Source organism: Aotus nancymaae, unplaced genomic scaffold, assembly GCF_030222135.1.
Source record: "Aotus nancymaae isolate 86718 unplaced genomic scaffold, 86718_ANA_hifiasm-v0.15.2.pri h1tg000103l, whole genome shotgun sequence".
NCBI lineage: Eukaryota > Metazoa > Chordata > Mammalia > Primates > Aotidae > Aotus > Aotus nancymaae.
In genome coordinates, this window is record NW_026988518.1 from 5,907,185 (window position 1) to 5,921,122 (window position 13,938).

At 38.9% G+C, this 13,938-nt stretch overlaps 2 protein-coding genes across 26 annotated transcripts in view; both read left to right on the forward strand.

Annotated features, from left to right (window-relative positions):
• Nucleotides 1–13,938, forward strand: part of LOC110567235 (metal-response element-binding transcription factor 2) — a 117,587-nt gene that overhangs the window by 65,707 nt on the left and 37,942 nt on the right. For 8 of the 25 annotated variants that reach the window (XM_064370187.1, XM_064370203.1, XM_064370188.1 and 5 more), the window contains one exon: nucleotides 2,998–3,096. The exons of 2 other annotated variants lie outside the window; for them this stretch is intronic. In XM_064370187.1, the coding sequence (XP_064226257.1) occupies nucleotides 2,998–3,096 (99 nt within the window). Of the gene's footprint in view, nucleotides 1–1,969; nucleotides 2,086–2,958; nucleotides 3,097–3,503; nucleotides 4,796–6,879; nucleotides 9,196–13,938 lie in introns of those variants that run through there. 15 more of the 25 variants (XM_064370193.1, XM_064370192.1, XR_010340172.1 and 12 more) reach the window with 14 other exon arrangements.
• Nucleotides 12,160–13,107, forward strand: LOC105709536 (peroxiredoxin-1). Its single transcript, XM_012441489.3, has one exon. It carries the CDS (start codon nucleotides 12,407–12,409, stop codon nucleotides 13,004–13,006), a length of 600 nt encoding a protein of 199 aa, XP_012296912.1. The 5' UTR covers nucleotides 12,160–12,406; the 3' UTR covers nucleotides 13,007–13,107.

The following is a 13,938-nucleotide window of genomic DNA, read 5'->3' on the forward strand; positions in this document are numbered from 1 at the left end:
GCTTCAGCCCATGCCCAAGAATTCCAGCCTGCCCTTCCTGATAGCCTTCCACATAGTTTAGATTTGCCCAGCCAGTCCCCACAACTGCATAAACCAATTCCTTGCAATAAATCTCTCTATATTGCTTTTGCTTCCCTTTTGCTTCCTTGGTTGAACCCTGACTGATACACTTGATTAAATAATGTTGTGTGTGTGTGTGTGTGCACGCGTGCGTGTGCATGTGCGTGTGTATCTTATCTTCGCAGTCAGACTCAAGGGCAGAAACTTGAGAATATAACAATAATAACTTCCTGTACATTTACCATGTGTCAGATTCAGTCTTAAGCCTTTCAATACATGAACTCATTTTATCCTTACAACCACCTGATATGAAGGTATTAATCTCCATTTTACAAAGACTAAATAATTTCCCCAGCTTATACAGCTCAGAAATGGCAAAGCTGGAACTCAGGCCTAAAGTTCTTTTACTCCGATGCTTATGCTCTTTACTACAATGGAAGGGACCCTTCATACATAAATGGAGAGGGAGAAGGAAGAAGACAGAAGCATGTAGAGAAGAAGAAAGCTATGGAACACAAGATAGACCACGACTGTAAAACAGATAGAAACTGCTGTTTTTGTTGAGACACGGTCTTGCTCTGTCACACAGGCTAGACTGCAGTGGCTTGATCTCAGCTCACTGCAACCTCTGCCTCCTGGGTTCAAGCAATTCTCCTGCCTCAGTTTCCTGAGTAGCTGGGATTATAGGCGTGGCGGTATACTAATTTTTGTATTTTTGTAAAGATGGGGTTTCACCATGTTGGCCAGGCTGATCTCAAACTCTTGACCTCAAGTGATCTGCCTGTCTCAGTCTCCCAAAGTACCGAGATTACAGGTATGAGCCACCGTGCCTGGCCATAAACTGGTTATTACACTTTGTTGATAATCTGTCCTCCCTAACTCCTAAGCAATGATTTCAGCTGGGAGGCAATGCTCTCAATGGGCCAGTTACAGCAATTTTCCAGGAAATTTTTGAATTACGATGCTGTTACAGCAATGACAAGTAATGGGGTATTTGTCCCAGATCAAATGAAATAAGTCAAGGCCTTGAGAACCTTCTCTGTGTTCAGTGGCTGTGTCAGAGTATTATTCAGTGTTAGATTACCAGGTTAATTGGATCAATTCTACTTCATCTTCACAAAATCTGTTGATGCAGGTAGGACAGAGACACTTTTTTCTGAACCTGTATAGTGTAGTTAAAGCAAGCCAATGAAATAAAGTCACTTACTCAAAGTCACACAGTATAGCACAAGAAAGAGTGAGGCTGGGGCTTTTACTGCAGCCTAGCATTTTTTCCCATAGGTTGACATGATACAGTTTGGCTACTAGTAATCAAGAAGTTCTTCACAGAGAGTAGATTGTACCACTAATATCCAACATTTAAAAAATGTACATGGTGTTACTAAGTGGTAAGACAGACTTTCAGAAGCCACATGCGAAAGCAATCAGGTTCCTCAAGCTTGCTCCCGTCTTTAGATATTTGCATTCACTGCCCTTTCTCTTCGTGCTTTTCGCCTGGATTCTCACACAACTGCTTCCTCTCATCAGCTTTCAATTCAAAGTGGCATCTTTTCAAGGAGGTTTTCCCCAGTCACTCCAGTTAAGATAGTATGCCCTAGTCATTCTCTATTAAATATTGCTATTTTATGTTTTCATTGCACTTGTCAGTACCTTATTTATTTACTTGTTTTTGTTTTTATTATACACATTCCACAATAAGAATGTAAGCTCCTCAAGGCATGAATTCTATCTTGTTTACCACAATATCCCCAGCACCTAGAAAAATAACTTAGATGTAGTAGATGCTCAATAAATATTTAACTGACTGATAGATACCTCTTCTAACATGGATTATACTTTTTTCATGATTGCTATATGACAGTAGTTACCTTGAAAATAAATATTAATTATTATTATTATTTTGATACAGGGTCTCATTTCGCTACCCAGACTGGAGTGTAGTGGTGCAATCATGGCTCACTGCAGCCTCAACTCTTTTGGTCAAGTGATCCTCTCACCTCAGCCTCCAAGTAGCTGGGACTACAGGTACATGCCACCATGCCTAGCTAATTTTTTATTTTTTTTAGAGATGGGTTCTCACTATGTTGTCCAGCTGGACTTGAACTCCTGGGCTCAAGGAATCCTCCCACGTTGGCCTTACAAAGTGCTAGGATTACAGATGTGAGCCACCGTCCCTGGCACTGGCTAAAGTATTAAGAATAGGAAAAATGAACTAAAGGAAAGACTTTGCCAACTTTTGAAGAGAATTAAAAAACCCACACTTTAAAACTTAAAACTTTAGCAAATAATATTTGTGGAACCTCTTTTGGATCTTCTGTGTCTCTTTATGATCTTCCTTAGTTCACAAAGATGAAATTGACTGAAGATTTTGAAGGATGTCTGTTCAAAGGTTATACACAGGATACTGTAATCCTTTGATGAGCATGTGTTTACTAAGTCTGACTTTAAGATTATGCAGTTTTATATTCATATACCTAAAACTCAATATTAGCAATTTTATTATATGCTTTGGTTCTCTGCCATCCACTTAAAAAAGAACAGCCTCTGCACTAATACAGAGGGAAAGGGGCAATCAGTTTAGACTCCACATTTCAAAGCAGGAATGACCAGGACCAGAAATATGTGTGGATATTGCCGTAATTTATGAAATGGCCAGGTAACTACTTAGGCAGATATTGTAAAACTGAACCATAAGAGAAACAAATTTAAAATATATTACATTTCAAGTTAGGAAGGGCTGATTCAGATGTTAAAAAAAGGTATAATCTGCAATATAAAACTTACATGAATTATACACACACACATACATCTGTTGCTTTCCTCTAAACATCTAAGAATTTGCATATTTGCATAAGTGGCTTCGTATTATTTTACTTTCAACATCTTTATATATTTCAGATGTCTCTCTTATAGCTGGTTTTTGATTTTTAAATACAGCCTCAGAATCTTTGTCTTTCGACTGAATCATTTGGTCCACTGATACTTGCTGTAATTACCATCATACGTGGGTTTGAATATACTACATCTGATGCCACGGTAAGCCACCCAAATCTCCTTCTCCAGGACTGGAGCACTTACTCCTTCAGCACTGGGAGTGTCTAGGTAGTAAACAGCTCTCAGCTGAGTCCTTTTTTAGGACTGCCCTCAGCTAGAGTACAACCTTGCCCAAGGTCATATCCCCTTGCAGGGATTGGGGTAAAGGTGGGAATCTGCATCCACTGACTGGTCAGTGAGCGGGGATAAAGGTCTGGACCTTTGAAAGGTCATCCTAGCTCCAGAATTCGCTGTAGGGTAGACCCTTAAGGCCTTCGTTACTACTGCATCACAGTTCAACTTTTCCCTCTGACTTACTCTGCTTCCTCATTCTCTACAGATGTTATATATATATATATATATATATATATATATATATATATATATATGAATATAAAATTGCATTTTAGGTTCTGGGGTACATGTGAAGAACATGCAGGATTGTTGTGTAGGTACATACATGGCAATGTGGTTTGCTGCGTCCATCCCCATCACCTATATCTGGCATTTCCCCCCATGTTATCCCTCCCCAACTCCCTCTTACTCTCCCTCCCCTAGTCTCCCCCTGCCACAGACCTCAATGTGTCATCCTCCCCTCCCTATGTCCATGTGTTCTCACTGTTCAACACCCACCTATGAGCGAGAACATGTGGCGTTTGATTTTCTGTTCTTGTGTCAGTTTGCTGAGAATGATGGTTTCCAGGTTCATCCATGTCCCTACAAAGGACATGAACTCATCATTTTTTATGGCTGCATAGTATTCCATGGTGTATATGTGCCACATTTTCCTTGTCCCGTCTATCACTGATGGGCATTTGGGTTGGTTCCAGGTCTTTGCTATCATAAACAGTGCCACAGTGAACATATGTGTGCATGTATCTTTATAATAGAATGATTTATAATCCTTTGGATATATACCCAGTAATGGGATTGCTGGGTCAAATGGAATTTCTACTTCTAGGTCCTTGAGGAATTGCCACACTGTCTTCTACAATGGTTGAACTAATTTACACTCCCACCAACAGTGTAAAAGTGTTCCTATTTCTCCACATCCTCTCCAGCATCTGTTGTCTCCAGATTTTTTAATGATCGCCATTCTAACTGGTGTGAGATGGTATCTCAATGTGGTTTTGATTTGCATTTCTCTACAGATGTTAATCCCAAGAGCCCATTTTAATCAACTTGCTGCAGGCAAATCTCAGTCTCTATGTCTGCTTTCCAGATAATTCAATCTGTAACATCTATCATCTTATTTTGTGTGTGTGTGTGTTTTTTTTTTACTTATCCTGCCTGTTCTGTTTCTTTTTCTTTACTTTCTTGCCTTCCTTTGGACTAACTATTCTTTCATCATTCCATTTTTTCTATGTTAGTTTGGAAATGATATATTCTTTCCATTCTACAGGTTATCCTAGAAAGAATAATATACATCCTTGAATTATCAAAGTCTAAAGTTAACTGATTCTTTTATCCTATTCTCCAAATTGTAAGGACTTAAACACTTTAACTTCCTTTATCCTTCTCCCATTTTATCTGTAACTGTTATTCTAGGTATTGCAGTTTATAAATGGAACTATGTAATATTTGCAGCTTATAAATGGAACCATGTAATATTTGCAGCCTATAAATGGAACCATGTAATATTTGCAGCCTGTAAATGGAACCATGTAATATTTGCAGCCTATAAATGGAACCATGTAATATTTGTCTTTGTGTTTAGCTTCTTTCACTTAGTGTAACATTTTCAATATTCATCCATGTTGTAGCATGTATAAGAATTTCACTCTTTTCAAAGGTTAATATTCCATCATATCTATATATTTTGTTTAACCATTCATCTGCAGATGGACAGCTGGCTTCTTTCCACCTTTTGGCTACTGTGAATAACACTACTGTAAACACTGGTGTGCCTCAGCTTTCCAAGTAGCTGGGACTACAGGCACCCACCCCTATGCCCAGCTCATTTTTTGTATTTTTAGTCCACTTTGGACTTGTTAGCACTTTGAGGCTTTAAAATATACTTTTTAAAAAGTTGTTTTATTTTTTGAGATGAAGTTTTGCACTGTGGCCCATGCTGGAGTGTTGTGGCATGATCATAGTTCACTGCAACCTCAAATTCCTGGATTTAAGGGATCTTCCCACCGCAGCCTCTCAAGCAGGTAGAACTACAGGTGCATGCCACCATGCCTGGCTAAAATATATTTTAAAATGCTTTTTCCTACTTGCTTTTTAGTTCTAATCCCATAATTCCTATACAATATTAGTACTCTCTTAGTACTAGTGACGTTAGTACTACTAGTTATGATAGGTTTTAAGAACATAATTCCAAATGCAGAATAACTATACTTTTTTTTTAAAAGCCAGCCTTGGGAAAATGATGTATTTTAGACTCAGAAAGCTCTTTCATTATCTTCAGGTTTTGATAAACTAAACATTAAATTATACTAAAATTATTTTCTGTTTTAGTTTCTTATAAATTAAAGGGAAATTAAAGTGAAAAGTAATGAAGCACTTCAACTCTAATTTACTCACGACAGAGTATGTACCAATATTTGCCTTACATTTGAAGGATATTGTAATAATACAAGATATTTAAAAGCATATCCATTTCATTTTGTCTTAATCTCTTAGAACAGTATTTCTGACATTACCAGATGATGTTAACAGGTCTTCCTGGGAGGGCTGTAGTGGGGATACGGTTTTTTCTGATCAAGTATATTTGCTGTCTCATAGAGATGCGTGACACACATTAGTATTTAAAAGACCCTAAGAAGTCCTCAGTAAAGTCAGTTGTTATCTTTATTTAACCCTCTGTTTCCAAATATGTCTGACCAGGGACATATTTTATCCATGGAATATCTATTAATGTGCCCCAAGATACCTAGGTTGAAAAAGGTGGCCTAGAGAAAGAGAAACAAACATTTCAAATAGTTTTGGTTATTTGTATGTTTTAGAACTTGATTATCTACCTCCTGTTTCCTCCTTCTTCACTGAAGGTTAGCAACTGAGTTTTGTGGGGTTTTATTAGCTTTATTAAACTATAACTTCCTGTCAGTCCTTTCTGATGTAGGGTAGCAGAAGGAACATGAGCTTTATAGAGAGACAGAATTTGGATCAAATTCTGGTTCCATCATCTTGGACAAATTCTCCTCTGTCTCTCTGGGTCATAGTTCTTTATCTGTACGCTATTATTTTAAAGATTAATAAATGTGTAAAATACCCAGTGCACTGGCTCCAGTGGTTCCTCCTATCTTAAAATTCCTTAAAGATCTAGAATGGCCAGTTGGAATGAATGTAGGATTGATATCTTTGAACTCCGGCTTCAGACTCTTCTTTTTTTTTTTTTTTTTGAGATGGAGTCTCACTCTGTCTCTCAGGCTAGAGTGCAGTGGTGCGATCTCAGATCACTGCAACCTCCGCCTCCTGGGCTCAAGTGATTCTCCTGCCTCAGCCTTCCAAGTAGCTGGGACTACAGGCACCCACCCCTATGCCCAGCGAATTTTTTGTATTTTTAGTAGATGGTGTTTCACCATTTTGGCCAGGCTGGTGGACTCTTCTTTACTAACTCATTCCCTTGTTTCTTGTATCAATAATTCCTCCCTTGCCTAATTAAGAGACTGTAACATTTTTGCAGAATAACGTTTTTGTATTCTGACTGATAGAGCACCTTGTGTTTTAAACTGATTTTTATTCTTAGAACTTGGGGAGACTCCAGGTTTCCGTCTTATGTTTCTATAACTGTTGCTATTTTATTTATCTTATCTTACTATAATTACTCATTTTCTTTCCCGATCCACTGTAAGTTTTATAAGGTCAAAGACATCTTGTTCCCTGTTGTATACATATACCACCAGCCTGGGTAAAGAGCAGCCACTCGACTTCAGAGGGAGAGATCCAAGATGGCTGACCACTAGCAGCTCAGGATTGTAGCTCCCTGTGAAAGTGCAGAGAACGAGAGGATGCCACACTTTCAGACGAATTTTTGTTGCTCAGGGACCAGGAGATTCCCAGCGGAGGAGCTCCATGGGTCGCCAGCGCTACTCTTGTGGCCAGCGCGGCGGTTTTGCTGGCGCCTCAGCACAGCGGTTCTTGGTGCAGAGTGAGTGGGACTGGGTACCCTTTTGGTCGATTCCCGGGCAGAAAAGCACCATCAATTTTAACACTGCTGTTTTGGCCGGCGCAGTGGGTTGCTCAGATTTCGGTACTGGGAATCAACAAGTTGGAAGTCCACTCAGAAACCTAATTTGAAAGTCGGAAATTTCAAAGACGACAGGTGGATAAATTTACAATGATGGGAAGAAACCAGCGTAAAAAGGCTAATACCCAAAATCAGAATGCCTCTCCCTCTACAGGGGATCACAGTTCCTCATCAGCAACAGAACAAGGCCTGATGGAGAACGAGTGCGTTCCATTAACAGAAGTAGGCTTCAGAAGGTGGATGATAAGAAACTTCTGTGAATTAAAAGAACTTGTTCTAACCCAATGCAAAGAAACTAAGAACTTTGAAAAAAGGTTTGACGAAATGCTAACAAGAATAGACAATTTGGAGAGGAATATAGGTGAATTAACGGAGCTGAAAAACACAACACGAGAACTTCGCGAAGTATGCACAAGTTTTAACAGTCAAATTGATCAAGCAGAAGAAAGGATATCAGAGTTCAAAGACCAACTTAACGAAATAAAACGAGAAGTCAAGATTAGAGAAAAAAGGATAAAAAAGAATGAGCAAAGTTTCCAAGAAATATGGGACTATGTGAAAAGACCTAATCTACATTTGATAGGTGTACCTGAATGTGACGAAGAGAATGAATCCAAGTTGGAAAATACTGTTTGGGAGATTATTCAGGAAAAGTTTCCCAACCTAGTAAGACAGGACAATATTCAACTCCAGGTAATACAGAGAACACCACAAAGATATTCCTCAAGAAGACCAACCCCAAGGCACATAATCGTCAGATTCATTAGGGTTGAAATGAAGGAGAAAATACTAAGAGCAGCCAGAGAGAAAGGTCAGGTTACCCACAAAGGGAAGCCTATCAGACTTACAGCAGATCTCTCAGCAGAAACCCTACAGGCCAGAAAAGAGTGGGGGCCAATATTCAACATCCTTAAAGAAAAGAACTTTCAACCCAGAATTTCATATCCAGCCAAACTGAGCTTCAAAAGCGAAGGAAAAATAAAATCTTTTGCAAACAAGCAAGTACTTAGAGATTTCACCATCACCAGTCCTGCTTTGCAGAAGCTTCTGAAAGAAGCACTATACATATAAAGGAGCAACCAGTATCTGCCTTTCCAAAAATATATCCAGCTAGCATCAAATGGCAGTATTAAACTCATATATATTATTAACTGGATAAAAAGCCAAACCCATCGGTACGCTGTATCCAGACCCATCTCACATGCAACGATACACAAAGACTCAAAACAAAGGGACAGAGGAAGATTTATCAACCAAACGGAGAGCAAACATAAATAAATAAATAAAAAGCAGGAGTTGCAATTCTCACCTCTGATAAAATAGACTTTAAAGCAACAAAGATCAAAAGAGGCAAAGAAGGACATTATATAATGGTAAAAGGATCAATGCAACAAGAAGAGCTAACGATCCTATATATACACGTACCCAATACAGGAGCACCCAGATACATAAGACAAGTTCTTAATGACTTATAAAGAGACTTAGCTTCCCACACAATAATAGTGGGAGACTGTAACATCACATTGTCAATATTAGACTGATCAACGAGATAGAAAATTAACAAGGATATCCAGGACTTGAACTCAGACCCGGAACAAGTAAACTTAATAAACATTTATAGAACTCTCCACTTCAAGTACACAAAACATACACTCTTATCAGTACCATATCACACCTATTCCAAAAGTGACTATATAATTGGAAGTGAATCATTCCTCAGTAATCACATAGCATTTCATAGGTTTAAATGAAATATTGGTTGGCTGTTTGTTTGTTATTTTCTTCCCTTATTCCTTCCTGTCTCCATTGTTAAGCACTATTATTGGCATAAAAGAGGTTTTCAATTCCCATTTTTAGACTGCATTCTAGCCTGGGCAATAAAGCAATACTCCGGTTCTCTCTCCCTCTTTCTCTTCCTTTTTCTTCCTCTTCTTCATTTTTTTTCTTTCTCTTTCTTTCTTCCTTTTTTTTTAAAAAAAAAAAGAAAAAAAGAGCAGCCACTCAATAACTACAGAATCTTTAATAAGTTATAATAATTGGAACCCCCAAAATCATTATTAAAATATAATTCTGAGATGAAGTGTTTTAATATTCTTTATATAATAAAAGTACTGGTAGAGGCTGGGCGTGGTGGCTCATGCCTGTAATCCCAGCTCTTTGGGAAGTCAAGGAGGGTGGAACGCTTAAGGCCAGGAGTTTGAAACCAGCCTGGGCAACATGGTGAAATCCAGTCTTTACTAAAAATACAAAAATTAGCAAGATGTGGTGGTGCAAGCCTGTAATTCTAGCTACTCGGGAGGCTGAGGCAGGAGAATAGCTTTAACCCGGAAGGCAGAGGTTGCAGTGAGCCAAGATGACACCGCTGCACTCCAATCTGGGTGATAGAGTAAGACTCTTTCTCAAAAAAAAAAAAAAAAAAAGAAAGAAAAAGAATGAAAGAAAGAAAGAGAAAGAAAGAAAGAAAGTACTGGTAGAAGGCCAGATGCGGTGGCTCACACCTGTAATCCTAGCACTTTGGGAGGCCGAGGCGGGTGGATCACCTGAAGTCAGGAATTCAAGACCAGCCTAGCCAACGTGGTGAAACCCTGTCTCTACTAAAAATACAAAAATTAGCTGGGCATGGTGGCACACGTCTGTAATCTCAGCCACTCGGGAGGCTGAGGCAGGGGAATCACTTGAACCCGGGAGGCAGAAGTTGCAGTGAGCAGAGCTCCTGCCACTGCATCCCAGCCTGGACAACCGAGCAAGACCCCATCTCAAAAAAAAAAAAAAAGAAAGTACTGGTAAAAAATAAGGAGTTAAATTTACTTGAAATTCTCAAATTTTAAAAATATCAGTCTTTAGAATCAATAATCAATAATCACTACTAGAAGTCCTAGACTGGGCTGGACGCGCTGGCTCATGCCTATAATCCCAGCACTTTGGGAGGTTGAGGCAGGTGGATCACCTGAGGTCATGAGTTCGAGACCAGCCTGACTAACATGAAGAAACCCCATCTCTATTAAAATTACAAAATTAGCTGGGCATGGTGGTGCATGCCTGTAATCCCAGCTACTTGGGAGGCTGAGGCAGGAGAATCACTTGAACTCGGTAGGTGGAGGTTGCAGTGAGCCAAGCTCGTGCCATTGCACTCCAGTCTGGGCAACAAGAGCAAAACTCCATCTAAAAAAAGAAAAAATTCTTAGACCGATAGAGTCATTTTTTCTGATATATCTCCAATCACTAGGATAGAAACAGAATAATAAATATATTCTTTTTAGACAAATTTCGGTATTCAAGAGTAACTTCATTTATTCAAAAGATGTATTCTAGAAAGACTGCCTGTAAATAAGCTTTTATAGTCTAAACATTAAAAAACTCATCTGATTAAACTAAATCTGAAATATATTTAAATATTGAAATATATTATATATATTTCAATATATTTAAACAAACAAGAAATTATATATATATGTATATATATAAAAATATAAAATAAAAATCCCTCTTTGTATTGAGGATGCCCCCACACTAACTTACTATGTGTTACATATTTAAATTTCTGAACACTGGAATTTTCAAAGTGGAGAAAACTTTACTCACAGGTCATATCGAAAGCTAAGAAGATTAGCACAATTCTAATGTCAAATTAGTTTTTATTTTTAAAAACATCATTAGTAAGTACATAAGTAGTAAATACAGTATGTTATGAAGAGGTTTTTTAGTAACTAGCAAAATTAAACATACTTACTATTATTTTCTTACAGTCCTTTCCTCTGCATAATTCTGTATAGGTAGAATACTGCACATATATAATCCAGCTTCCAACAAAAACCGCTAACCAGGAAAAGAAAAGATATTTCATCCGCACATATGAGAAGCGAGCCTATGAGGAAAAGAGAACAGAACAATCATTCATTCAGCACCAAATCAGCATCAGTCCTAGAACGTGACTTCTCACCCTTCTTGGAATAACTCAGTATATATTCTAGGCTTTCATATGGCAATTCTAGAACAAAGTGCACTTTCACTGAGTCCAAACAGCACTGGTCTTAGAAAAGGAAGCTCCAGGTCCTGCCAAGGAAAAAGGGAACAAAAATATCCTTTAAGATGTATAACCTTTCAAATACCACCATTATTAAAAGCTACTTTTTAGGCACAAGCACGTACCCCACACTCTCGTGGGCACCTTGTGAGATCAGGTAAAAAGAAGTACAATTTCTATTTATTAGGAGCTTACAAAAGACTGTTTCACATAAGAATCTCAAAGGTCTTTAGAAAAATCATGATAAAAATAATTTTGTTTTAAATAAATAAGAACAGAGAATCTGGCTATTTGTCTAATGTCTCATACTGACAACCAGAACAAGAAATTAAGCTCTCCAGTCACTTCTATTTCCCTGTTGTATGCACCAGAGCTTTATGTTCCTTTTGTTCAACCAACCAAATGCTTCACCTAATAGATATTCTGGAAACTGAGGAGAATCTAACAACTGTTAAAGGAGAAATGATTGCAGAAGCGTTAAGATTTATTAAGAATGAAGCAGAAAGAGATGAGAGAGACAGAAGCGCACCTGCAGAAGACAGTGAGTGCAAAGGAAAAGGAGACTCAGGAAATACTGAATTCTGTTGGCCCTATTTGTGGTTTAGGTGTCTTTGTGAGGTTCACAGGTGGTGAATACCTGCACCAAAGGCTTGAGTATAATGAATTCTCAGTAAAACAGTAGGTCTTTGAGCTTTATTATTAAAATAAAAAGTACTTTTAGTGCAAGATACTTTTGTATTGCTCTAAGTAAAAAGAAAAGTCAGATAAAACTGCAAATTAAATCACATAAATGACAATGGGGTATATACCAAGGGGTTTGTTTGAAAGCTATTTAAGATGACTCATCTCTAATAAGAGGTCTGGTCATCAGATAGAAATTGACATGTACAAATACTGTGAACCTAAATAAGATTAAATGACATGGGGTGGGTTCGGGAAGCTTCTGGAATGGACCCGTATCCAGACTCGTGACTGTAGAAAACAGCCTATACTTGTCTGTCTTGCGATAGGATAAAGACTGTTCCGGGTCCTGAGCCTTGACTAGATGCGGAGCTTCAGGTACTTTCCCATCTTTATTTTCATCTGATAGGAAGATGTCTTCAGGAAATGCTAAAATTGGGCACCCTGCCCCCAACTTCAAAGTTACAGCCTTTATGCCAGATGGTCAATTTAAAGATATCAGCCTGTCTGACTACAAAGGAAAATATGTTGTGTTCTTCTTTTACCCTCTTGACTTCACCTTTGTGTGCCCCACGGAGATCATTGCTTTCAGTGATAGGGCAGAAGAATTTAAGAAACTCAACTGCCAAGTGATTGGCGCTTCTGTGGATTCTCACTTCTGTCACCTGGCATGGATCAACACACCTAAGAAACAAGGAGGACTGGGACCCATGAACATTCCTTTGATATCAGACCCAAAGCGCACCATTGCTCAGGATTATGGGGTCTTAAAGGCTGATGAAAGCCTCTCATTCAGGGGCCTCTTTATCATTGATGATAAGGGTATTCTTCGTCATATCACTGTAAATGACCTCCCTGTTGGCCGCTCTGTGGATAAGACTTTGAGACTAGTTCAGGCCTTCCAGTTCACTGACAAACATGGGGAAGTGTGCCCAGCTGGCTGGAAACCTGGCAGTGATACCATCAAGGCTGATGTCCAAAAGAGCAAAGAATATTTCTCCAAACAGAAGTGAGCGGGCTGTTGATGCTAGGCTTGAAGTGGGCAGCCATGAGAACAAAACCTCTTTTGTACTTTTCTTCCCCCCATGAGTAAAACACAATACTTCAGATTCAAAAAAAAAAAAGATTAAATGACATAATGCCTATAAAACATAAGCACATTGCTGGGCATGAAGTCAGTATTCAGCAAATGTTAGCTAAATAAATATGCAAGTCACTGAGTGAGAGGCGAACAATGCTCTCAGAGCTATCACCTTCTTTTCTGACTTGCTAAAAAGAAAACTGAATCTGAATCTGACCAAGCCTTTCAGCTCCAGCTACCAGTTTAGAGGAAATACATGAGCGAGAGGAACACAAGTGACACTTATGTGAAACTATAAGGATATAATCAGCAAACTCCAGGTTGTGGGAAACACTGCAATACAAACAACCCAGTTACTTCAAGAAATAAATTAAAAGGAGGAAAAAAAAGGAAGGGGAAACTTAAAGATTAAAAAACATTTAAGAAATATATTAGGCTGGACACGGTGGGCTGGACGCGGTGGGCCACACCTGTAATCCCAGCATTTCTGGAGGCTGAGATAGGAGAATCACTTGAGGACAGGAATTTGAGACCAGCCTGGACAATATAGTGAGACATTATCTCTATGAAAAAATATAAAAATTAGCCAAGGCGAACCAGGAGCAGTGGCTTAAGCCTGTAGTCCCAGGACTTTGGGAGGCTGAGGCAAGTGAATCACTTCAGTTCAGGAGTTTGAGACCAGCCTGGTCAACATGGTAAAACCCTGTCTCTACTAAAAATACAAAAGTTAGCCGAGCATGGTGGCACACACCTGTGATACTATCTACTCAGGAGGCTGAGGCAGGAGAATCGCTTGAACCTGGGAGGCCGAGGTTGCAGGAGCTGAGATTGTGCCACTGTATTCCAGCTTGGGCAACAGAGCAA